The sequence below is a fragment of the Medicago sativa genome, chromosome 2, assembly GCF_051527215.1.
Source record: "Medicago sativa cultivar Bolivia chromosome 2, Bolivia_mono, whole genome shotgun sequence".
NCBI lineage: Eukaryota > Viridiplantae > Streptophyta > Magnoliopsida > Fabales > Fabaceae > Medicago > Medicago sativa.
The window spans coordinates 4,478,390-4,502,240 of NC_140750.1; the positions used below are offsets into that span (position 1 = coordinate 4,478,390).

The window sequence follows — 23,851 nt, forward strand, 5'->3', positions numbered from 1 at the left end:
CGTGCGCCCTTTTTGGATTTTAAAATTCGAAATATTTTAACGTGTTTTAAAGATTTTTATGGAGTATTTATATCGTTCAGATTATATAATCCGAACAATATAAGGCGCGCAAGAAATTAATAGATTGAGAAAAGAATGAGTCATTCCCATCACCCTCCTCCACACAAAGCTAACAGATAAGGCCCTCAACCCATTCCAATCTCTCACATTAAGTTAAACTAAAAAAAAGAAGATAAAGATAAGCCCCAAGTGCATTGCAGCAAGGAAACTCAATTCCCAGAGAAAGAGATTGAAAATAAACAGATGATTTGTCTACAACCCTATAAATCATGTCTTCAAACAACATTTGTATTCAGCCCTTCAAACCTTGTTACAAATCATAGACACACACAAACAAGCCTGATAGCACAAAGGAAGATAAAAGTACATAGAAGAAAGGTCAAATGCAATGCAGAAGAGAAGAAGAGTGAGAGGAAAACGTTTTTGACACTGGAAGAAGCTGGTTTGGTTGAGATGTCTGGATTGAGCACTCATGAGCGTTTTCTATGTCGTCTAACGGTGCTTACCTTAACTCTGTTGTCTTGTCGGATGATATGTCCTAGGATTTTGTTTCTTCATTGGTCATTTTTCATATAATGTCCTAGTATATGTCCTAAATTTTCATATTGTTTGTGTTTGTAGATATCTTCACTGAATTTACTAAAAGTGATATCAGAACAAGAAGGGTGTCCAATAGAGGAGCTCAATGCTGGAAAGGTATGTGATTGGTTCCTAAAAGACAAGCTCAAAAGGGAGCAGAACATTGATTCTGCTGTTCTTCAGTGGGATGATTCGGATTTCCAATTTTAATTCTTTTTCTTCTAGCGTCTTGCTAAGTTTTATTTTCCCACTACATAGTTATAATTGAATTACAACTTTATATTTTAGGGGGCCTTCTATTGCTGATCAATTTTCCTTTTTTGTGCAAAATGTGGCTCCAAAAATCCTTGTTTAGAATAACACAAGAGAATAAGCTTCTATCAATTGTACTTTCTCATGAATCGGGTTTTACTTTTCTTTTGAACTTCATCAACAGAAAAAGGCTAAATCTATATTCCATGTTCTCCATATCATTTCTTTACAAATTTATATTCTTTTGTAACAGAAAAGTGAGAGCATGTCATAGAATAAGTATTGTTTTACCCGTTAAAAATTAAATTGAGGAACATGCAATAAACGTCATCCTTATTTATTAATTTTGTTACGTCTGCAGCAATTTAACCTAATTTTTTCCCGCTCATTTGCTTTATTAGGTTTGCAATTATTTAACTTAACAAATTCCATCTGAAAAAATGCATCGCACCAATTTCATTCTATCCTCTTGCCTTTTTTTTCACTTATCCTTATTTATTAATTTTGTTATGTCTGCAGCAATTTAACCTAATTTTTCCTTATTTATTAATTTTGTTAGGTCTGCAGCAATTTAACCTAATTTTTTCCCGCTCATTTGCTTTATTAGGTTGGCAATTATTTAACCTAACAAATTCCATCTAAAAAAATGCATCGCACCAATTTCATTCTATCCTCTTGCCTTTTTTTTCTACACTTATCCTTATTTATTAATTTTGTTATGTCTGCAACAATTTAACCTAATTTTTCCTTATTTATTAATTTTGTTAGGTCTGCAGCAATTTAACCTAATTTTTTCCCGCTCATTTGCTTTATTAGGTTTGCAATTATTTAACCTAACAAATTTCATCTAAAAAAAATGCATCGCACCAATTTCATTCATATCCTCTTGCCTTTTTTTTAAATTTTATTAGGTCTGCAACAACTTAACCTAATAATTTCCCTCTAAAATGCTGTATTAGGTTGGCAGCAATTTAACCTAACAAATTCCCTCTAAAATGCAGTAATCCCTAATATTTCTGCCCGCTTTTCATTCCTATCCTGTTTTGTCATCGTTTGTATATATCTATTGTTTCTGTAGACTTTTTTTTTACAATAATTATTGTTAATATTCCTGAAGTCCAATAACTTTAAACCAAATATTCTCATACTTCTTTATTTTCATACGTCTTTAAAATTTTATTTTATGGCAAAGTATTATACCTTTTAACATATTATTTTATTTATGATGCAGACTATGAATATTATTTTCTACCACTATAAGCCAAGTATTGATAGCTTATTTAGGTGCGAAACTAAAGTCATATTTGTTGGTTAAAGAATTTTAACCATTAATATGTTATGTTGTTTAATGAATTTTATTTATGAATTGAAATTATTTCAACCTAATATATTTATGTTTGCCCGAACTCAAAAATTTGCTTATAATAATTAACCCGGGCAACGCCGGGTATTTAGACTAGTTTGTAAATATAATTTCCTACTTAAAAAAGTACTCAACAAAGTTTCAGTTATTCTCCTAACAAGTTTGGAAACTGGAGAAATAACAAGATAATATTTTTTGTTTGGAAAGGCCAAAAATAACAAGAGAATATAGTTATAACATGAACAATTGACTATGGCAGGCATCTCCGAAATAAACATAATCAGCAAAACTCGGAGGCCAGCTAAAGTTGCAACTCTAATTTCAAAAGCGGGAAAAATGACAATTCATACTTGAGTTGAACCTGGTATGCTAATAAAGAAATCTCGGCTTTGTCCTGCCCAACAAGGCAGCAAGGTCTTGTGCACTTATTCAAAGAATAGGTGCAATTTTGTGTAAAATAAGTAACTGTGGAATAGAAACAAATTCTTTTCCTATTTAAAAAGAAATTAAAAGCTAACAACCTTCTTCATGATGCCAAAGAAATTAAACTTCCTCAGATGCGGCTTGAGTCCCTCCCAAAAATAAAACGCCTTCCCCAGTCTGAAACTACTAAGGCCCTTGTACGCCAGCTAACTTGCTTGCTGCTCAAAGGATTTGAATGAAAATCAGTAACTTGTGATAAGAATGTCTCAAAAATTCAGACAGTTTTGTGAGTATATGGGTAAAGTGGTAAACAATTCAGTAACTTATTGTTAAGAATGTCTCAAAATTCAGGCAGTTTTGTGAGTATATATATGTAAAGAACTATATATATGTAAAGAACAATACCTTGCATAGACAGAATACCACAGCCATTGACTGCTGTGACCAATTGAAACCCAATCCCCAGGTAGCTGGGCAGCTGTTTTCTCTCCTCCCAAAGGAGCAAACTGACCTAAGTGTTGGTACCTTGAGAAGCAAGCAAGTGCAGTAATGAGTAAAAGGGTAAAAACAATGGGCTAACTAGTGTAAAACCTAGAAATTTGTGTCAGCATAAATGTAATTGGGTAAAAATTGACAGCTAAGATTTATTGTACCTGAAGGGTTTGAAGCGGTGACGACCTTCTCCCCTGAACCTGAGAGGACCCTCTGGATTTTCCTCACACTCTTCCATCCGGTTAAAACATTTGGCCAGGTAAGTTCCTTGCTGAGATGCAACCTGAAATAAATTTTAAATCATTAAGAAACATGCTGCATATAAGTACCATTACAGAGAAGGCCACAAGCAAATAACATAAGATGCACCTGTGCAGTAGCAGGGAGAAATTTCATCTGAGAATCCACTTGGGAAAGTGCTGTTTTGAGTTCTTCGATATTAAGTTTAATTGATTCTTTTTCAACATCTCCCTTGGCTTCCTTCAATAAATCAGCAATGTTGCGCATCTGTTTATTTTTCAGATACAGCTCAACCTGAGGATATCGTACACAAATGTCATCCATGACCTCTTGAAATTCTTTGACCGTAAGTGTTCCTGAATTGCCTTTGTCAGCCTTCTTAAAGATCGAAGCAATATCTTCCTGAAATGCCAAAGTCAATCCAATAACAGTAAAAAAGAGTACATTTGAATTGAAATACAGGACAGATAATATATAAGTTAATTGATAATCAAGCAAATGTGTATTTTTTTATAGTTAAGGAATTGGAAGATATTTCTACTTCACCAAAGTTATATACATTCCTTCAATGAAAAACACAACAAAGAAACATAAAGTATGATGAAACGATATATTATTTGATGTCAATGAATAATAATGTCAACACATATGTGTGCGTGCATTACAGACATGGAAGTGTGATGATAAATTATATGATGGAAATAGTGGTTACCATGACTTTACGCTGATTTATCGTAGCACAATCACCAAGCGCATATACATTGTTGCACCCTTCGACTCTCAACCATTCATCAGTAGCTAGAGCACGCCGGCTAGCCTGTTCAGAAGAGACAATGCATGCTTAGTGAATAGAAAGGAAATGGAATTTTGAACTGTATAACTACAAATTTCTCAACAACACACCTGACCAATTTGGGCCATGAAATCTTTGATAAATGGACGAGTGCCAATACCAGTTGACCAGACAGCCATTCCATATGGAATTGTAGTAATCTTTCCTCCATTTTTCAGCTCTTTAGTGGAAATTTGTTTCTCATCTACCTTCACAACCATGGATCCTGTTTTCACATCAATCCCATCTCTTTGAAACTTGTCTTCGGCAAAAGCTGTTATCCTTTTATCAAACCTATACGAAAAGAACAAAAGGACACATCAAATGTGACAAACTATATGACAATGTATCACCGGAACAAGTTGTAAATAATAAAAATCAACAATGTATCCTCACATGCTCAAAATATGATCTCCAGCTTCCAGAAGTGTAATTTTTACTAAATCTTTGACCCCAGGATATAAACGGACTAAATCCTCATTGACAAAGTCATGAAGTGAAGCTGCGAACTCCACTCCAGTTGGCCCTCCTCCAACAATAGCAAAATGAAGAATTCTCTTCTTTTCTTCCTCGCTTACATCAGGCAAATTCGCTCTCTCGAAGCAGTCAATAACCGTTCTTCTAATCTTCTGTGCATCTTCAACTTCCTACAAATTACAGGAAAAAACAGAATCCAGTTAAACATCTTTAGTCACAATAATAACTATTGTTTATGGACATGATGGAAGCTGTATACCTTCAAAAAATGGCAATTCTCCACCACTCCTGGTGTGTTAAATGTGTTAACTTTAGCGCCCACACCAATGATTAGGTAATCATAGTCCACGACAAATTCTTCTTGCCCAGTAAGATTGTTGTTTGCATTAGATCTACAGTAAACTTTCTTATTTTCAGCATCAATCTTGAAACATTCTGCTTCACTGAATTGCACGTCCACCTTTTTCTGCTCAGACAAAACAGGAAAAAGGAATTAATTATTAGCCATCGGCAAAATCTACTTTATTTACCAGTAATGAATAAATAAAATTGATTCACTAGAAATCTAATCACTACAATCTGCATATCAATTAGTTGATTGTGCCAATTGCAAGCTGCATTTTTGTTTATGATTGGCTACAATATGGTAAATATAGACACTTAACATAAACCAATCTTTGAATCACTAGTCCCACTCCTTTAGAAAAGGCTTAAGGTTTCATTTTTCATCAACATATTTGAGAGTTTATGATGGATTTGACAGATTTTTTTTTTTTAAAGTGTTGAAGTTATAAATTCAGTAAAACTTCAATAAAACTTAAAGATTCTTTTAAGATGTGTGAATAAGGTTTGATACTTTGATTTAAGGCTTTTCAATGTTCAGGTAAAATTGGATTGGTGAATTTAGGGTAAGAAAAACAATATTTTAGTTGATTCAATTATGTGAAAATTTAAAATGGATTTGAAAAGAGATGAGGAAAAACTAATTGTAATGAATGAAAAGTTGAGAGACTAAAATTGCTAAAAACATTTTTGGAGGACCAAATCACAAATTAATAGATATAGTGAAAAGACCAAAAGTTCAATTAAGTCAAAACTAAAGCTCTTAAAATTACAGAAATTATACCAAAATTGTGCCCAAAAATATTCATAGCAAAATAGGCAACTTATGAACCGCATTCATATTATTTCAAAAAATGACTATAATGATTATTATTACTTATAATATTTTACAAGATTTTGACTGATATTACCAAATTATCATAGTCCTTTATTTTATTATTAGTACTTTATTGTTGTTTTTGGTATTTATTTATAATATAATAACAATAATAATAATTTATAAATGTTTTTTTGCATCTTATGTTACAATAATAGCATATTCTAGATTGTTCATGCATGTCCACGATATTAATTTATTTTCATGTATGTCTAAAGTGTCTAAATTCACTGAAATTTTATGTACATATTCATTAACATAATTTAATGAATAAAGTGACTGAAAAAAAAAATACTATAGCAATGTAATATAAGTTGTTATTGTTTATAGAATTTATTTATACACTGTACATGTAAAATATTTGTATACATGCATTGTGTGATCACTGATCACAGCTGTATACAGTATAGTTTTAAAACAAAAAACAAAAGATTCAAAACGAAAAAACTCTAATAAAGAAAAATAAATTTCTGAGCAATAGAACCTTTTATTACCTTCCTAAAAATATTGCGAACAGGTTCAACAATGCTACGCGCTTCAACAGTGCCGCAGGTGACGCTAGGAAGCAAAGGAGTGAATGCAAAATAGTTACGAGGCGAAACCACCTGTACTTCATACTTTGGACTGTCCAGATTTTTCATAAAACTTGTTGCCGCCCATCCTGTTCCCAGCACCACCACTTTTTTCCTATCGGTAACAGCCTCCACTTCCGATGGATAAAACTCGCGATAAGCCGCATAACCAACACCACTGCATCAACAACGCACAATGCATCAAAATACAATCACAAACTATGAAGCACCGATACAGACACAAGACAGACACATCGATGTCGATAATAAGTTAAGACGCAAACAAGCCTTTGATAAAAAGTGTTGCTGATACAAAAGTCACACAGATCTACTTCCACGCAATGTATTCAAAACATTAACTGCAAAGGAAAACGCCTTAAAATTTATAAACAAAAACAGAGTATCGATGTACCAGAAAAAGCTCATGATTATTGTAGTAAATGTGAACATAGAATATAATCGACATTTTATTTCTAAATAAATGTATAGATCTAACTTTTTAGATTAATAAACTACATAAACATTCGGTGAAAAGTGAACAAAAAACTGAAGCAAGCAGTTAACAGAGATGATGAATAACAAGAACTGTAATTAATTTTTTTTTATGGAAAACAAATTAAAAAAAATAGTAAAAATAGCGAAGAATTAACGAAGTTGATGATATTATAGGATACCTTGCGGCGGTGCCGATGAGAACAAACTTAATGGTTTTACGATTGTCACGGAGAGTTCTACAAAAACGTTCACAGATACCGAAACTCAACATTTTTTTTTTCTCTCTGTGAGTTTATGATGATTTGTGCGGTTAGGTTATGGAGAAAGAATGTGTGTGTGTGAGTCCAATTTTGTGGGAGAAGAGAAGAAGAAAACAGAGAGAAAGAAAAAGAGAGGCGTCTCCGTACGTACGAACGAGATGTGGAAGGGTTTTAGGGCTTTTGAGGCATAACGGTTTTTATGGGGTTTATGCGCTGATTTGACATATTTACCCTTTTTTTGACTTGAGGGAGAAGTTAGTAGTACTGCATTTATAACGCGTGCGTGTTAATTAATTGTCAAGCAACAAACACAACACAACACCGCAATTCTATACTTTTTTGTGTTTTTTGTTTACTCAAAAATATTAAATAACATAAGGTTGGTATGAAATTAAATTATTTTCAAATGAGCCAGTCCAACAGAATAAGGCTTTTTTGACCCACTTATTTAGCCCAGATAAAAAATTGAATTAGTTTGGCAACTATCAACATATTTATGTGATTTTAGTAAAAATAATATTAATAAGAACTTAGAAATTTACCATCTAATTTTTAAAATCATTAATAAAAATATATTTAACTATGTAAACTTAATTAAAAGGGATACATTCAACTAAAACTTTTAAGATGTTAAAGTTCATAAATTATTAATTTAATTGAAGAAATGGGAATAAAATTTGACTTGAACATGATATTTAATGTCAAAATAAAAAAATCATTATGTTAAACAATAGAAACAAAATAAAGGAAAACAATGGAATGTGATGGCTGCTTAAAAAAAAAATTGAATGGATACTATTATGTTTCAATCCTTCACATTTTAAAAAATCCAAACAAAAGAGCATCAGATCACTCCATTTCATCTCATTCTATCGGTTCAAACATAATCTAAAAGGTGAGGCTCAACGATGAATAGATCATAATCACGTTCAAAACTTTTGAGGATAACGTGGTCATAAAATGGTTACTTATTGCATGTTTGATTTCTTACTGTATATCAAATTAAACATGATTCTATGACGGTTTAAAACAATTTTGGTGTAAAATATATGTTTGGATGTCAATTCTTTAACGTGATTTTGGGTGCCAAAATAATGTTTTGCTTCTACGTTTATTAGAATCGATTCCAACATTTATGGTACTACACTTTACTTTATCAAGTATTTGCCTTTTAACAGTTTGTACAATTAAGTCTTGAATAACACTCCCTCAAAAAAAAAAAAGTCTTGAATAACTTTTTTTGAATAAAATTAAAATCCATTTCGGTAATTACACATACAAAAACAATTTTAATTTAGACTACTCAACTAACACGAATTGATAAGAATCAATTTTACATTTACATAAATGTATCCTAACAAAAATTAATTTACACTCAACTCATTTTTAACTAAAATCAACTCTATCAGACTCTATTCACGTGTCATCAAACAACCAAAGACACGTTTAGATTCTCGAGTTTGACAACCTTGCAAAGAAGGTCAAAAAGTATGAGTCAAGAAAAGTGTGACAAATTAACAATTCAAAAACCAACACATGTCGAAGACATAAATCTTACGATGCTAATTGGAAAAAATAGGATCATCTTACTTTGACTCAGTACCAGCTCGAGTTTAAGGTGCTACTCATGCTCTAATTTTTGGGGCTAAAATGGGAAGAAAAAAAATTGGGTAGAAGCCGCCAATTTTCACATTTGATATTGGTGTACTAACGATGTATCATGTAGCTCCTTTTAAAAAAAACGATGTAGCTATTGTGACTTTGAGCATTGTTATTGATTGGTCTTTTTCACGGTCATTTGTATCTTGAACTCTTGTTTTGTTGCTAGTCATTAGAATTTATAACTCCCTGTGGATAATGCTTTAGCAATATTTTATCAATATATTATGCATTTGTCTCTCAAAACAAATATCTGAAATATTGGATGCATGTGGATTTAACAAAGAAATAAAGAAAAAGAAAAGGTATGGTTAATATTGGATTGGTGATCAACATCATGATTGCATTATGTGCCCCGAAGATTGGCTGCACTTTGATATATCCATCCTGTAGAAGTTTTTGTCGTCAGTCTTTATATGAAATCAAAACTTTGTAGCATATGGCTTTTAAAGTGAAAAAATCAGTGAAAACAGATCATAAATATTTAGATATTTCATATGTGAATTGAAGACAATGCCATAAAAATACTCCCTCCGTACCTTAAAACAATATGTTAAACCCTTAATAATATCATAACAACACGAAATGATTGAATGAAATAGTATGTAAAATTAGATTCGATTAATTGCACATTGAGAAAGTAGTGATTAATTGCACTTAAAGCTTAGATAGAATACCATAAGGATGACCACATCCAAAAGAGGCAATACCCTGCCAAACCCAAAGTAGTAATTCCAAATTCCAAATTTCTAAACCTTTCACTTATCCCCAAACCAAATCACATGATAATACACTATGTTAATCTTTCCTAAATCTCACATTAATTCCAACTCAAATCACCGGAAAACACCTCCTCCTCGCCGGAAAACTCCCTGCGCTTCGTCGGAGAAATGTCAATCTCAATCATATTCTCTTCCTCAAACTGAAATCCCAAAGCCTTCCTCTTAAAGCCATCAAGAGCTATCTCAATTAACCCTTCTCTATCTTCTTCATCCCACCGGAAATTCATATTCTCCGGTGAGTCCCAGTTCTCCATCGCCGGAAACCCATTCTCCGATGAACTATCTGAATCAGATTCAGGATAATAACGTGACAATGAAGAGTGTCTCAAAATTCCAGCAACACAATTCTCATTAGAAATATCCTCTGTTTCTTCATCTTCATATATAACTTCCAACGGCGCTTTCACGTTCCATTCAACAAAAGACTCATCAAGAAACGAATTTGATTCAAAACCCATTTTAGATTTCAACTTTTCTTCGGAATTTCTCGAGACCCACTTGAAAATTTGGTCAAGAGAATCATTTTCCACATTTTCCTCTGTTTTCCCCTGTTTTTCATCTCTGTTTTCTTCATTGGTAACTGATTCTAATTCACCAAATTTTTCCTTTTCTTCACTCTTAGATCTCTGGATTGCACCAAAACGAAGTACAAAAATCAATATAACACCAGTGAGAATTAGAACTGGTGAGAAAACTATTTTGCAGAATGAATAAGGAAAATAGATGAGAATCAAGGTGCAGAAGGTAATAATGCATGAAAACAGAGGATTTGAAGAAACAATTGAGAGAAAGTTAAAAGTTTCTTTGCATAACAAGTTCATAATGAACAAAAATTCTAAGAAAAAATTATTCCCCTCCATTCGCTACAATTATTATTGTTACTTTGAACAAGATTACTACTATTATTCAAAGTGAATAAAAAACAAGAAAATCAAAGCCATGAGTAGAGAAATGTGAGTTTGGAATTTTGATGATGAGTAATACAAGGAATAATGTAGAAGAGGGATTTGAACAGAGTGAAAATGTGGGGTTTATAAGACTTTTTAGCGTGAGGAAAAGGCATGGAATAATAGGAGAGGAATAGGGGGGGTGGTCCTGTTCTATGCAATAATCAAGACAATCTTTTATACATACAGGGAAAACATACAAATCGAACCTAAAAAGTAGTTATGCTTTTAAGCTTATTAAATTCATTATTTATGATCAATCACTGAATTGAGTCCATAAGTTTTTATTCATGGAATCTATTCATTTTTTAACTTTATTAATCTAGCAATCCAAGACATTGATATTGTAATATGTTTGGTCTAGGTGGCTTTTAAATGTTGATTAATTTTGATTTTGATTACTGTTATTTCACAGAATATGATGAAACTTTAAAGCAAACAGAATGTGAAACTTCACCTAGAACCACATGAGATGCTGAGTGGATGGTCCATTTAGGGTTAGTTGGTTAATGAGTGATCAGAAAAGAGAAAATACATACTATAAGTGGAATCTGAAAAGATGGGTAGACCCACTTGAATCATATCATGCTCTCATGTGTTTCACCGTGGTATAGACCTGAAGTTGATCGTAAGACAGAATTGTCCACTCAAGAATCGAACTCATGTTCTCCTAAATAATTCGTAAATTTGATGAAGTTCATTAAACATTTGAGTTCAATCACTTGATTTGATCATAAGTTGAACCCACAAAAAAAAATATTTTCTTTATTTTTTATAGAATAAATATCACTCCCATTTTTCTCTTTCTACTTTTTCTCAATTGTACAAACATATAAAGCGTCGAAATGTTTGCGACTAAGTAGGTATTTTCTTCTCCTTTCATATTTTCCCTCCTTTCCAATTTTTTTAATTTTTCCAATTTTTGTAATTTGTATTTTTTTTAAACTACTAATGATGGACAATTTTTTAAGGTAACTAAAAATTTATCTTTCTAGTGTAAAATCAACTGGTGGTGGTTGCTTTGTGTCCCTCTTCTAGGGTTTTTCCCTAGTAGGGTTGATGACACATAGTGGTTTCATATCCTCTTCGTGGTATTTCTCTCCTCCCTTTGTGGTGTTTGAGATCCTTTTCATGTTTCCTCCCTTCTTGTGCATCGTCTTCTTTTCCTTTGATCCATCCATACGTTGCCACAACCTTAATCTTTCCTACACACGAGGTGGTTTGGTTTTACTTTGAAGGAGGTTCACTGCTCAGTTATCATCCACCTTCCCTACCCTCGGGACAAACACTTTACCCACCATCCTTTCCCATTCAACCGGTTGATCACCAATTCACTCATGTCTTACGACAAATGTCGGTTTTTGTGACCATCCATATATTTGATTATGAAGCTAAGCGACCTTATTAGAAACAACGACACTTTTCTAGCACTAGCTTGACGAAAGCAAACTACCAAGAACACGCTCGACATTTTAATTATCGTTGTTGTATCAAGGGTCACATCTCGCTGCCCAGTCTTATCTTCCTACAGTTTGTAGGACTATTTTCCCTCGTCATCCCGAAAGTTATCTCATTTTAGCACGTTCATCATCAGTTGCGCGGCTACCACGCAAACCACCCTTACTTGAATGACTCAAGATTGTGTTGGAAAATGAAAATTACTCAAATTGCTTGAAGTACGTACCCCAAGTGTTTGTTAATATGCGTAAGAATGTTTCACTTTATCGGTACTGTAATATCCCGCTTGTCAGCTAAAGGGAAATTTCATCTGTTAAATGTATCAGAGGACTAAGATTCATGGAAAGAGATTTTGGGGAAGAATGTTAAGTACAACGAAAGATATTAATGAGTAATATCAGTCAAGCATGGGCTTATGTGTCAGTGTCAGGTAAACACGACTAAGGCGAAGGGCAAAGTGGTAAAACGTCGCAAGCGACTATATAAGGCCACAAGGGCCATTTTCCTTCATTTCTACCCACACTTTCTCTCTCTAGGTTTTTGGGAAAACCATTCTCTCCTCCTTCTCTCCAGAATTTCGCCTCCCTCTCCTCTCTAAGACATCCAATCTTCTTCCAAATCATGATCAAACAAGGATTAAGGCAGCTTATCAAGCAAGAAACAAGTGGAGGAAGAGATTAAAGCATGGTTTGGAGGAAAGGGCTAAAGATCAAGAATGAAGAGGAAGTTAGGGTTGATGCTTGAAGCTTGAAGATCAAGTGCTAATCATTAGGTGAGTTCTTAGATAGAACCCACCTTTGGGATTTTGTGTTTAATTGCAAGCAAAACATGATTTTTGTTAAGATTAGAGAAATATGAATTTTAGTACCCCTAGCCTTGATCTTGCTTTGTACATGTTAATATTGCTATGTAAGTTGTTTTATAAAGTATATATATGTTGCTGGATGTTCTGGTGCATTGCAAGAACCATTAGATTGAGTTTTGGGTCAAAAATTGGAAATTTGGTACCACAGACCTGAAGAACTACGCTATTAGCGAAATCTACGCTAATAGCGAAATTCTTCAGATGACCCACGCTCCAGGGGCGCTATTAGCGCAGCCCTCTGGTTTGGCCAACAAGCTTTTGGCCTGTTGGTCCATCCTGGGGTCCGTGGGGCATTCCGGAGTCTTTCTTTCGACGTTTTATAACTTTATAACCCCAAAACAACATCTAGGCAATGCACATAACATCAAAAGATTCTTGAAAAGAAAATCATGGCAATCTTAACATGAATGGCAAGAGTGATTCAAGAGAGTTTAGCCGAGTTACTCGGGTAGCAAAGAACTAGGCATGGGATCAAAATAGAGCCTTGACATAGCTTGTCAAGAACTAGAATATTTAGTAAAGAATAGAATGCTAGGCATGAGTAGTATGCTTGATTAGATACGAAGTGATATAGAGTATTCTCTTCGTATAGAAACTAGAGTGCCATACGAGTGTGGCCAGACGTGAATTGATCAGACATCTCTTCACATAGCAAGTTAAGCAAGCATATAGTTTACCTCTAGTCGGATCGTATAGGCATCCGAAGTAAAAGAGATAGCATTTATAGATTTAATACTCATGCATATATATATATATATATATATATATATATATATATATATATATATATATATATATATATAGACCAAGACTTTTAAGTTAAAGGTGCCATGTCTCTTGTGTCCACACTAGGATGGCTCAAGGGGTTTCCATTAGGTGAAACGGGGTTAGCCGTAAGGAACCCGCATGTCACTTAGTAAGTAAGATGTAGTGGTCGTGTCTCTTGTGTCCACACTAGGTTGGTTCAAGAGGTTTCCATTAGGTGAAATGGGGTTAGCCGTAAGGATCCCGCACGTCACTGCAGGAGTGCCGTTGGTTATACCTTAGATAGGTTTCCATCGGATAGATAGGGATTGCGCTCGGGGTTACTCCACTCGAGGCTTTCCGTAAAATGAACTCAGATAATAATTGTTTGTTAAACGCTAACTTTATGAATGAACTTGACTATGCATATTTATTAGATATATTTATATTATGTCATAGAGCCTTGACGTAGATCGTCAAGAATTAGTAGAGCCTTGACGTAGATCGTCAAGAATAGTAGAACATATACGTAGATCGTCAAAACTAGCATGATAGCAAGATAGAATATGTTGTTAGATATAACATAGTTATGCATAGAGCAAGAATAGAGAAAGATATACCGATGACGATCTTAGGTTCCCCCTAATCGTCCGGTTTAGAATTGTGTCATGATTATAGTATGCTTATTGATGCGTAGAGCGTATTCTTGGCATTGCGGTTTTAGATTCCCCTTGACCGCCATGACACGTATAGGAAGTGAAGCCTATAACAAGTGAGATAAGATTACGACGGCCCTAGTATGCACGACCGTCTAAGTATGCAAGTCCCCACACACGTATAATCAACCGTCAGGTTGTATTTTAGACACGTGGTGACCGTAGGTTTCCCCTGAGGTTACCTATAGCCTAGGATTTAGGGGAACTCACTGAGACTTTATGTCTCATCCCAATCCTTATTTGTTTCAGATAAACAGGTTGGATTAGCAAGCTAGTAGCCGAATGGATGATGCGTCAAGTGTTCGTTCGTACCTGCTGCAGGATGAGATGGTTATGCAAGGATGCATTCATTATACTTTAGAAAAGTTGAGTTGTATTATTATGTACGAACACATTTGATTGTATTTATATTTATTCGTAGCTGTATTGTTGTAAATTTTTAATGTATCCAGTACTAAACTAACGCACATGCTAGACTTTCTAGATACGTCTAGTATGGGTGTTACAGGTACCATTATTGGAGTAAGGGACTTAAAGAATTCATAATTCTCTCAACCCCATTAAGGACTTCTCATCGTGTGGTTCAACTGGACATCTCAAAGACCACCTAAGGTCGAAGTCGATTTGATCGGACACTTGCACAATCTTTTTCCGGAAGCTGCATGACATTAGGCTATGTTTGGATTGATGGAATGTGATGGAGTCAAATAAAATGGAATGGTAAATAATTGAGTTTCATTGTTTGGATTTACAAAATGTGAATGGAATGGAATGGAACACAATGGAATCATACCATTCCATTCCATCAAATTCTTCAATTTTTCTTTCACCCCCAATTTGGGGTGTATCCAACGGAATGAAACTTTATAGTTAAACTATTCCTATTTTACCCCTATAGTTATAACTTTACCCCTTCTTCTTCAATACCTTCTTCTTCTTCTACACATTTATTATTATTTTTTTTGATACCCTCTTCTTCACCTATCTTCTTACAATATTTTTGATACCCTCTTCTTCACCTATCTTCTTACAATAAAAAAAAAATATTTGTTCATTGCTTCATTTATTCATCTTATATCATACTCCTGAAACATTACTTCTTTGCCAGCAAAGTAAACCCATCAATTCTTTGTATGCATGCTACTAATTTCATGCTACTGCTATCGTCCTCCTGGAACATTCTTGGGTACCTTTTATTTTTTTCGTTGAATGAAATAAGATTTTAGTAATAATATTTTTTAAATAATATATTTTACATAAGGGTAAAAATGGAATTAAAATGTTATAATTCATTCCATTCCGTCTACTTTCCAAACAATGGAATGGAAACATTTCAAAAAATATCCAAACAATGGAATGGAATCTCTATTCCATTCTCCTCCGTTCCACTCCATTCAATTCTGTTTCATTCTGCTCCGCTCCGTTATATACCATCAATCCAGACAGAGCCTAAATACTGTAGATCTCGCAATATTATTGAGTCATGTGTTCATTTCACACATATTAAGAAAAATGTATAGATGAAGGAGAGAAAAAAATGATTTAAAGTGTTCTTGTTATGTATTGGTGCATTCTCCATTATTATAAATGCAAAGTGGAATATATTGAATTGGGAGTGATGAAAGTAATATTAATTAGAGTTATAATTAGAAAAAAAGTAATTAATATTGTATTGAAAAGTGAAATAGGTCAGTTATTTTATGACAATATTTTTTTTACAAAAAACTCAGTTATTATGGGACGGAGGGAGTAGTTTATAGTAACGTTTTTTTGTTAAACTAATTCGGCAGCTTATAAAACTTATCATTGAAAAATGCTAGATATCAAGAATGGATTTTCTTTATGAATTCAAGAATGACATGGCAAAATAATCACCTTTAGATTTCAATCTTATTTATTAACATTTCATAAAAAAAAATACATAACACCCATCACCGCATGATTTCCGGCCAGGATGACATTTTATTGGCTAACATTAATTTCGGGACAATTTCTTGATAAAATCTTTCTTGATATATAGCATTGCTCCTTATCATTTTTCTTTCAATTTTGTTCCTATTATCTGAATTGAAAAAATTTAATATTAGTTAAAGATATTATTTTTTTTGAAACAAAATATATATTAAAACCACATTCGCACTCAGAGACGGATCCAGACTTCAAGTATACGTGGAGCTAAAATTTTAAATAAACAATAATGCAAACTATAATAAAAATAAGAATTAACATTATTTTTTGTTGAAACGAAAAATTTTATTCATCGACAAGTTAGGTGTAAGACACACCACCAACTCGCGGGAAAACAGGAAAAAACAACAAAAAGCGCACCGTATATAGGCGGCACGCCAAAATCCCAAACCCTCTACCTATGATGCTGGAGTATAATACAAGAGGCCAAAAGAGAAAGGACATTTGTTTTATCTTGGTTTTCGGGTGTCAAACATTGATTACATTTGAACCTTTTAAACCGGTGATATCTTATTTTTTCTTGGGAAGGGAAAAAGTAAGCAAAACCCTTGAGAATCGAGGTCCGGGAGTTGTTTTCGCTACGGGAAGGTGTTAGGCACCCATAACGACTATAGTATCCTATAGGAACCGTCTTTAATTTCTACGCGCGCGCTTTATTTTTAAATGCTATTTTGAAATGATATTTACACCTAAGAGTTACTAAATGAAGAATTGGAGGGAGAAGAATGTTTTTGGATTTTTATTTTAATTGAATTGAAGGAATTTTGATTCCTTGCCTACGTACCCGTTTAAGGGATCAAATCCACCGTAGTTCTCTTCCAAAAATGTTTTTGTTTTTGTTGGTTGATTTTAAGTTTGAAAATGGGATTTTGAAGAATAGAAAGAGGCCTCAAAGGCATAAGGTTGTGAAATTGTGAGGTTGAATTAGTCATTTGCAAATTGTGGTCTAAGTATGATTATTTTTCATTGAAATTTGATTAAGAAAATGAAAAGGGAAAATACAATGGGATTTTGATCCCAAGGTTTATTTTGAAAATGATTTGAGAGATTTGTTCACATTTTTTTGGAAAATTGATTTTTCTAAGTGTAAAGCCTAAACATTCATCTAAACATACAATCCTAAACATACATCTAAGCATGAATATTCTAGCTATAGTGGTGTGTGTGCATGTGTCGGTGCTTGTGTCGGTGTACATTATTAGAGTCCATTGTCCTTATTACATCATACCCTAGATACATTCTATGGCCTCTTTGCCAAGAAATTTAAATTGCATGAAAGTAAAATACTACAAGAACTCCTAGATCTTTACATTCTAATTTTTGCACGAAATTGAAACTTAAAGTGCAAGAAATAAGGTGGAGAGGAAGATGAAGTGTGAATGCTTATGAAGAATGTGAGACATGAGATGAAATGGTTAGCAACACATGATAATATCAAAAGAAATGAAGTGAGAGGAATATTATAACATAAAGCATAGAAAATAACCTAAAATAAAGGCAAGAAAGAGTGTAAATATGACCAAAATTTGCTCATAAAGGGCAAGACTCATGTGACTTATAATCCTCACATTCCAACACATTTTTAAAGGTTTAGAATCAGATTTTGGAATGGGAATTAAGGCAACATGACTAACTTGACACTTTAGAAGCAAACTTAGGCACATTTACATTATTTATTTACACAAGTAACTTGTAAACTAAGTAACCTACCAAGATTTCACAATTATGCAACAATATCAAACACAAACAGCAACTAATACCCCATGGAATCAAGTGGCATAAGTCACAAATGTGCATCAAGAAATTGGAATTGAAATCAAGCAAATTTTCATTCATTTTTAGCACAAAATATCACAAATAGTAGGAAAATTAGCCACATTATGTTCACCAATCTTTAATATGCAAAATTATCACAAGAACACCACAAAGTTGTCAAGAAATGTGTATGAAAATTTTTAGAATTTTTAAAGCATTTTTAGACATAAAAACATATAAAATTTTCACAAATTTTTAACAAAAATAGTAAACAATTGGCAAGAAAATATCACACACTTTTTAACCAAGATTCAACACATGATGATATCACAAAAATATCAAGAAAATGATCAAGAACGCATAGGAAAAGATTTAGAAATTCCTGTGAAGAAATTTGGACAGATAAGGGTGCAAACAGCAAAAAAACAAGAAACATGCAGGATAGGGGGTATGAACAGCAAAATTTGGCATACAGGCATGGAATATTGGGCTTAAGGACGGGTCAAAGCTGAACCATGGGTTGAACCATGGATGAACCGGTTCGTTGGCCTATATAAGGCCTTGAACCGGTCCATCAGCCTTTTCCCTTCTCTACTTCTCTCTCTAACTTAAACGCTCTCTTCTCTCTCTCTAAAACCTCTGCAACCTAACCCTGGCCGGAAACTGGGAAGGACGGCGGAGGAAGATGAATATTCATCTTCTCCGATGATCTGAAAGAATTTTTTACATGGAAACGTCCGTCTTCCTTCCCTCTTTACGAATCCAAGGTTATTTTTGTGAAAACATGGAGAAAACGAAGTAGATCAGACTTTTATTCTTCGTTTTTAGGGTTTTCGAACTTTTTTCAGAATTTCTTAAAACTAAACCCTGATCTAGCTCGTTTTCTTTGCTGATTACGAATTTGGGCTTTGTTTTGTGAAACAAACGGTGAATCCTTGAGATTTTATGCTCTAGGGTTTCGTTTTGAAATTTTTTGGAATCCTTTCGAAGTCTTTTCTTTGATTCACCGTTTACTTTCACATTCAAACCTTCGATGATGATTATACAAAAAAAACGAGAAGGTTTTGTGGACTTACTTGAGCTTGATTGGAGATTTGAACTGGATTCTTCGGAAAACTTGGATTCTGAATCTTCTTTCGATGTTTGCGGTAAGTTTTACACAGAAACTGAAAATAAATCAGTTCTTCATCTTCTTCTTCTTCGCTGGTTCAGATTCCCTTTAATCCTTCTTCTCCTCTTCTTCGAACTCTCTGTGATCACGTTGTTTCGTCCTTTGGACGATTCGGCGTTGGAATTGCAGAGCTTTCTTCGTTCGATGATGAAGATTCGTTGCGAATCTCTGAGAACTTCTTCGAAACAAAACACTTCAATTCCGATTGTTCTTGTTGTCAAATCCTGGATTTTAGTTTTCTGTGATGAAGCTTTTATGAACTTGTGATGAATTGGTTCGAATTTGTGAAAAATTATTGTGATTTGGTGTTTGTTACGGTGGTTCAATTCGGTTACGGTGGTTTTTTGTGGTGGTGATTGATTCTGTTGCGGTGGTTAGGGTTTGGAAGAGAGAGAATCTGTTAGAGTTCGATGATGATGTGGCTTCTTTGGAATGGTGATTCTTTTGACCCTTTGACCTGAGTTGGCACTGTTTTATAGGTGCCAAGTGTTCCTCTTGCCCAATGAAATGCTGACACGTGCCCTGGACCAAGTTTGGACTAAAAATGGACTATGGACCAATCTGCAATTTGATGAAGTTAAAGGACTGGACTGTTATTCACTGAAAAGGACTTAAAATTCGAAATAAACAAAGTAAGGACTCAAAAGTAAAATTTAAACTAGGAAAAGGACTTAAATGCAAATTTTGGAAGTTTTGGACTTAAAAACTAAAAATAAAATTGGAAAAAAAAGGTAATTTGACTAAACGTAAAGTGAAACGATTAAGATTTGACAAAACGGACTAAAATGAACCAATGGCCTAAATGAGGTACTTTAAAGTAACCTCTCTCTGCCGAAATTTCGTGTGAAATGACCAAAATGCCCCTGCGGCTAAAATGACTGAAAATGACTCAGATGCAACTTTAAAATGATTTTTAACAGAGAATTGAAACAAAAGTTTATCTAAACCAACTTTGAAAGACTCAGAGGCAATTTTTTAAGATTTGAACAGAGCTTTGACACTTGAAAAGACTAAAATGCCCCTAGGGGCAAAACTGACTCAAAATGACTTCAAATGCAATTTTTAAGATGGATTTTGACATAGAATGAAACAGAAAGGACTCAAACAAAATTTTGAAAGACTGAGAGAAATTTGACATAGGAAATGACTAAAATACCCTTCCACGTGAACTTTGCAAATAAAATTGAAATAAAATGCAGAGAGAGATGCAATTGATCAGAGATAGTTCAAATGACTTATAATGCAAGAAAAGAAGAAATAAATAAGTATTTTTAGGTCCAAAATTAGGGTATAACAGCTGCCCCTATTTAAGTTTCTTTGTCCGGAGAGTCAAAAGACGAGGTCCTAGAATTGACGGGACGAAGATACTTAAATATTAACATTTGCACTGCTTTTGGACATAAAAATACGTTTTCAGATTTTCAAAGATATGAATGCCATGCAATACTTTGATTATGAATGCACGACAAACAACTGGAGTCCATAGAACATGTCATGTCACTGGGGATTCAGATGGACATTGACAGGGTGGACAGACCAGGGAGTAGAAAATAAGGTACAAGTTGTTCTTTGGGTCGAACTAGCCACTTGACCACGGAATACAAAAACAAGAGACAGGTACAAGTTGTTCTTGGGATCGAACTTGGCACTTGACCGAAAACATAAACATATAGGCAGGTACAAGTGGTTCTTCGGATCGAACTTGACACTTGATTGAAAACACAAACAGATAGGCAGACACAAACTGTTCTTTGAATTAAACTGGCCGTTTGGCTGGAGGTATAGACAAAAGGGTAGATACAACTTGTTCTTTGGATCGAACTTGCTGTTGGATTATCACCACATCATGTGGGCAGGGGCAAACTGTTCTTTTAGATCGAACTTGCCGTTTGACCGATAACAAAGCATAAGCTGGGTACAAACTGTTCTTTGAATTGAACTTGTCGTTTGTCCGGAAGTATAGGTATATAAGCAGGTGCAAGTGGTTCTTCTTGGATCGAACCTGGCACTTGACCAGCAACAAGACATGTTGGGAGTCTGATTTGACAAGATACCAATTGCGGGTAAATTGTCATTGACTTGATTTGAAAATAGACATGACCATTTTTGTTGGCCCAAAAGCAAATTGAGAGTGAATTGACATTGATTGGAATTGAATTGAAAGTTGACATTGAAAGAGAGATTGCAAGTTGAGATTGAGCAGAGACATAGGCATAGACATTGGATTGAGAGTTGAAATTGAAAGAGACATTGGAAATTGGAATTGAATTGAGAATTGAAATTGACATTGACATTTGAGATTGGATAGAAATTGAATTGAAAGTTGAAATTGACATTGACATTGACATTGGAATTGGATTGAAATTGGAGATTGACATTGAAATTGACATTAACATTGACATTGACATTGAGATTGCTTCGAATTGAGATTGAGTTGAAATTGAGATTGCTTCGAATTTGACATTGATTAGAAATTGGAATTGAGATTGCTTCGAATTTGACAGTTGACATGATTTGAAATTGAGATTGGAAATTGCATCGAATTTGACAGTTGGATTTGAATTTGGACAGTTGGAATTGAAATTGAAATTGAAATTGGGTTTGACAGTTGAAATTTGGATTGGATTGGAATGGAAATTGGATTGAACTTGACAGTTGAGATTTTGGATATGCAATATGTATGCATGGTATAACAAGATTATTGGATGTATGAGCACATAAAATGCATGATTATGCATGTATGAATGCTTTGAAATGCATGATTGCTTTGTAATTTGACAAGGAAGTTTCACAAAGGCAGACGAAACATTGGAAGGTTGGGCACGTAGTGGCTCGTGCTGCAACATATTCACAGGGGAAAAATCTCTTTGGAGAGACCGTCGTTTGAGAGACGTATCGAAACCATGGCTGAGGGCAATAAAACTTGTAGAGGGGGGACCCTTGGAAGGTCCTTGGATACAGGTCGCCGTTGCTAGGCGTGTCAGTGCTGGGTAGACATTGGATGTTCGCATCTATGGTCAATGCTTTTTCAATATTCTTTTCATTTTTTCATTTTCAAACCCCATTTTTGCCTGAACCGCCCTTTCGGGTTTTCGATTCACCGGGGAGTAAGATTCTTTTCATTGCCCCATTTTTGCCTGAATTGCCTTCATAGGTTGTCAATCAGTGGGGTGCTCATTTTTGCCTAAGCCGCCCTTTCGGGTTTTCAACTTAGCGAGCTTTTCATTTTCATTTTTTCGATTTTTCATTTTCATTCTGTTTTTTCATTCTTGCCATTGACCACAGATCATCCTGGGGAGCAACCTGCTTGTAACATGTATTGAAATAGACATTGACATTCATTTATTCATGCATGTTTCATTGAAATGTACCCTATTTCTCAGGTTTGCTTTCAAAATAGACAGGAAAAGATGTTTTAATTTTCAAAAATGTTTGTTCCAGACATTGACATTATCAAATAGAAAGAAAATATTTTGTATATAGCATTGAAAGTAGAAAGGAAAATAGAGTTTCAAACAACAGAAAGGCTCAAATTGATGTAGAAGAGTGAAAGTCCACCAAAGGCATGACTTCACGGATTTACAAAGCTTGGAAAATGGTAATTTTATTGGTTGGTGATACATTGAACACGATGACCGCTACATTTCATAGAAATTCTGAATTCACAAGTACAGAAGCTTCTGATGAAGAAAATCATTGACAGTTGCAGATGCCCCAAGGGGTGATAGTGATTTGCCAGATATAGTTACTTGTCTTTTATTGTCAACCTCATTTTTGCATGAACCGCCCTTTCGGGTTTTCGGCTCATCGAGGCGCTCATTCTTGCCTGAGTTGCGTACAATCTCAGCGAGCTCTTTCATATTCATTTTTTTTGTCCCTAACTTTTGCCTGGATCGCCCTTTCGGGTTTTCGATCCACCGGGAAGCGCATTTTTGCCTAGGCCGCCCTTTCGGGTTTTCGACCTACCACGCTGTTCTTTTCTTTCTAGACAAAGTATTTCTTGACTATATCGGCATTAACAGGATTTGGGAGTTCAACACCATCCATGTGTGTAAGAATCAAGGCACCACCAGAGAAAGCCTTCTTGACAACATAAGGACCTTCATAGTTAGGTGTCCACTTGCCCCTTGGGTCGGGTTGCTGACTTATCATTCTTTTCAATACAAGTTCGCCTTCCTTGAATTCTCGAGGTCGGACTTTCTTGTCAAAAGCATTCTTCATTCGTACTTGATACAACTGTCCATGAGCCATAGCATCCATACGTTTCTCTTCAATCAAATTCAATTGGTCATACCTACTTTGACACCATTCAGCCTCAGTTAGTTTTGCTTCCATGATTACTCGAAGAGATGGAATCTCCACTTCCAGAGGGAGAACTGCTTCCATACCATATACCAAAGAGAAAGGAGTTGCCCCGGTTGAACTGCGCACTGTAGTACGGTAACCATGCAAGGCAAAAGGTAGCATTTCATGCCAGTCTTTGTAAGTAGTGACCATCTTCTGAACAATCTTCTTGATGTTC

General features: G+C 34.5%; 3 protein-coding genes across 3 annotated transcripts; 1 reads left to right on the forward strand and 2 right to left on the reverse strand.

The window, feature by feature from the left end:
* The first annotated feature begins 170 nt into the window (after positions 1-170).
* Positions 171-1,040, forward strand: LOC146943801 (receptor-interacting protein). Its single transcript, XM_085742075.1, has 2 exons — positions 171-558; positions 682-1,040. Exons 1-2 carry the CDS (start codon positions 304-306, stop codon positions 847-849), a joined length of 423 nt encoding a protein of 140 aa, XP_085598201.1. The 5' UTR covers positions 171-303; the 3' UTR covers positions 850-1,040.
* A 1,311-nt stretch (positions 1,041-2,351) lies between these two features.
* LOC146943802 (external alternative NAD(P)H-ubiquinone oxidoreductase B2, mitochondrial-like) lies at positions 2,352-7,418 on the reverse strand. Its single transcript, XM_085742074.1, has 10 exons — positions 7,184-7,418; positions 6,432-6,687; positions 4,978-5,184; positions 4,638-4,888; positions 4,313-4,535; positions 4,122-4,226; positions 3,539-3,811; positions 3,331-3,452; positions 3,083-3,202; positions 2,352-2,895 (listed from the first exon to the last, which is right to left on the reverse strand). Exons 1-10 carry the CDS (start codon positions 7,273-7,275, stop codon positions 2,808-2,810), a joined length of 1,737 nt encoding a protein of 578 aa, XP_085598200.1. The 5' UTR covers positions 7,276-7,418; the 3' UTR covers positions 2,352-2,807.
* A 2,094-nt stretch (positions 7,419-9,512) lies between these two features.
* LOC146943803 (uncharacterized) lies at positions 9,513-10,852 on the reverse strand. Its single transcript, XM_085742076.1, has one exon. The coding sequence runs from the start codon at positions 10,563-10,565 to the stop codon at positions 9,744-9,746; it is 822 nt and encodes a 273-aa protein (XP_085598202.1). The 5' UTR covers positions 10,566-10,852; the 3' UTR covers positions 9,513-9,743.
* Between the last annotated feature and the right edge of the window lie 12,999 nt (positions 10,853-23,851).